Source organism: Eimeria necatrix, genomic scaffold, assembly GCF_000499385.1.
Source record: "Eimeria necatrix Houghton genomic scaffold, Enh_scaff32, whole genome shotgun sequence".
Lineage (NCBI taxonomy): Eukaryota > Apicomplexa > Conoidasida > Eucoccidiorida > Eimeriidae > Eimeria > Eimeria necatrix.
Window position 1 is genome coordinate 3,218 of NW_013655314.1, and position 2,544 is coordinate 5,761.

General features: G+C 48.7%; 1 protein-coding gene across 1 annotated transcript; it reads left to right on the forward strand.

Annotated features, from left to right (window-relative positions):
* Window positions 1-399: 399 nt before the first annotated feature.
* Window positions 400-2,544, forward strand: ENH_00044030 (hypothetical protein, conserved; the record flags this gene model as incomplete). Its single annotated transcript, XM_013585352.1, has 9 exons — window positions 400-478; window positions 597-669; window positions 831-931; window positions 1,201-1,266; window positions 1,458-1,552; window positions 1,811-1,911; window positions 2,075-2,104; window positions 2,295-2,382; window positions 2,467-2,544. The coding sequence occupies 9 exons, from the start codon at window positions 400-402 to the stop codon at window positions 2,542-2,544; spliced, it is 711 nt and encodes a 236-aa protein (XP_013440806.1).

Below are 2,544 nucleotides of genomic sequence, written 5' to 3' on the forward strand. Positions count from 1 at the left end.
AATCTCAGACTTCCCAGTGAGCTGAAGCTGTTGAAACGTCATCGCTAGAGTGCAAAGCCGCTTCACAGCGGCGAAAATCTTGGAAATTCGAGATCTTTGTTTTTTTGTGCAGAAGCATAGTAATTTATACTGAGACAGCGGCGTATGGGTGGAGTTGCGGCATGGGGAGGTGGGTTGTTGAGGTATTGGGATCCTCAGGGCACGATTGCCTTTGCGCCATTACAGAACACCGCTTCTAGCGAAGCGCGCATGTGTAGGTACTTGTTAAAGTGAGCTTCAAGAAGAGCCAGGAAGTTGAGGGAGTTTGTTAGGTGCTCAGCCCGGCAACGGCCGACAGGGATGTGCTGACTCGTTGCTGCCCACTTCGACAGGCTTGGCTCCTACCCCTAAACGGGCGAGATGACCTACCGCGGAGGGAGAAGGGAGAAGGCAGAGCCCTTCGATCACCTTGTTAAACTTTTGGTCCTCGGCGATAGTTGTGAGTTTACCTTATGTCGGAAACGATAAACCCGTGAGAACGCCGCGTTGGCTGCACAGTCCAGGGGTGTAGTGCTTCATTTTTGGAATTGTTTTGCCTGGACATGTGCTGTCTGCAGCTGTTGGAAAGTCGAGCCTTCTTCTGCGCTTTGCAGAAAATAAATTCGACCCAAATTTCGTGCTGACCATCGGGTGAGAGAGACATCTTCGCTCCAGCTTGCACGGAGCACGAACTCGTTAGCTTTTCGTCTGGAGTTCAGTGAAGTCTGAGCAAGTGGATTACAAATAGGAAAACAGTTAGAGACTAATTATTGTTGAGAACTGGACACTACTATGCTGTGGTTGGGGTTCAGCGTCGACTTCAAAACGAAAGTCGTTGAATGTGGTGGGCGGCGCATAAAGATACAAGTCTGGGATACAGCCGGCCAAGAGCGCTTCCGTACTATCACGCCTGGTAAGAGTGTTGAGTGATGCACGGTGTTGCTTTCATAGAATATGCGAGCAGCTTCTGCTCAATAGAGTGAAAAGCGCAGCGATTTGTGGAATGTAGTAGAAATAGCTGCGCGTCATATATAAAACCACACTGCGTAGACAATGATGCATTATTGCCACTCTTAATGCTGCTCTAAATCGGTTTGCCTTTTCATACTGCACTGAATGGCATTTGGGAATATGTGAAGTGCTTCACATGAGGCCTTTTCTGATGTCAGTGGCTTTTCTCAGCATACTTCAGGAGCGCCATGGGGGTCATGCTGGTGTACGACATAACGAACATCCAGACTTTTCACAGTACGTTTTCTGGTTGATTACTGCAGTTCACTGCAAAGCGTGGATGTATTATTGGCTGCTGGACGTCTCTGCGGCTAAAGTCAAGCGTTTCCTGTGCTTGCTTTGCAAGTGCGCTGTGCCACGCGGAAACGGTATTTCTCGACTTGCTGCATAGCATTGTTTCGTGCTTGCTTACTTCTGACGCCATGCAGATATCCGTCGCTGGATGCAAAATGTGGAGGAATACGCAGATCCCAGTATCGTGCGTGTCCTAATTGCCAACAAGCTCGACCTGCAGGCCCAGAGGGTGAGAGCAATCATATCTCCTCAGAAAAGAACAGTTGATGCTGATGGATTTCAATCTTTCAACTTGAGAGTCCAATTATGCAATAAAATGCACTTAAATAAATGTACACGGATTGCACGTCTATGTTCACGACAAAACACAACGGTGGTGAACGCAAGCAAGCTCACGGCTGCCCTCAATAATCTCATGGAGAGCTGAACGTCCTTCACTGAATGTGGACTTGCCTTACTTCGTGCGACCACATCTTGGGCTGTTTAGCAGGTGTCTCGGTCCAAGGGGGAGGATTTGGCACGCGAGTATTCCATCCCCTTCATTGAGACGTCCGCTAAAGGCAACGTCAACGTTGAAGAAGCATTCATGTATGCCTAATTTTCCTGCCCTGCGTCTAGCCCTCTTAACGGTAGTATCTACCTAAACAGAAAAGGTCGCATAGCTCCTGCAGTAGCTCTTGAATTTGCTCCCTTTGGATATTTTTTCCCTGCGAGACTGCGACGTTGAGTACAGTGTTCTTCTGAATCTCAGGTGCGCGGCGAATAGAATAAGAGATATCCGGTAGGTCCATTTCCACTACAGCCAAATATTCCTGTCGCCTTCACATCAGCGAGTGGAGCGGGAGACTACTATGGTATTTTTAGTAGCCGAGATGTTGCTGCTGGAAGTAGTAGCTGCACGGCTCGCCTGGGGTCGCCTATACTGCGATGCATCGCGTTTTAGAATTGGCTTGTCTCCCTTGTGTCTGCAGCTTCTCGCCTGGCCCAGTAGAGTCTGCGGGGGAGCAAAATCCTGCAGCATCTTCACAGCAGCTGTATAATCAGGTCGTGGTGTCACGGGTAAGCTTACGCTGCGAACGAGAGTTTCGTCCCTGTATTCCGGTGCCTCTATGCCTTCGCGTTTGCTTTTTGCTATGAACTCAGAAATATCATGCTAGGTTATGTGATATTGCCATAAATAGCACCGCACCAGATTGTGAAGGCGACGTTTGTTCACTATAG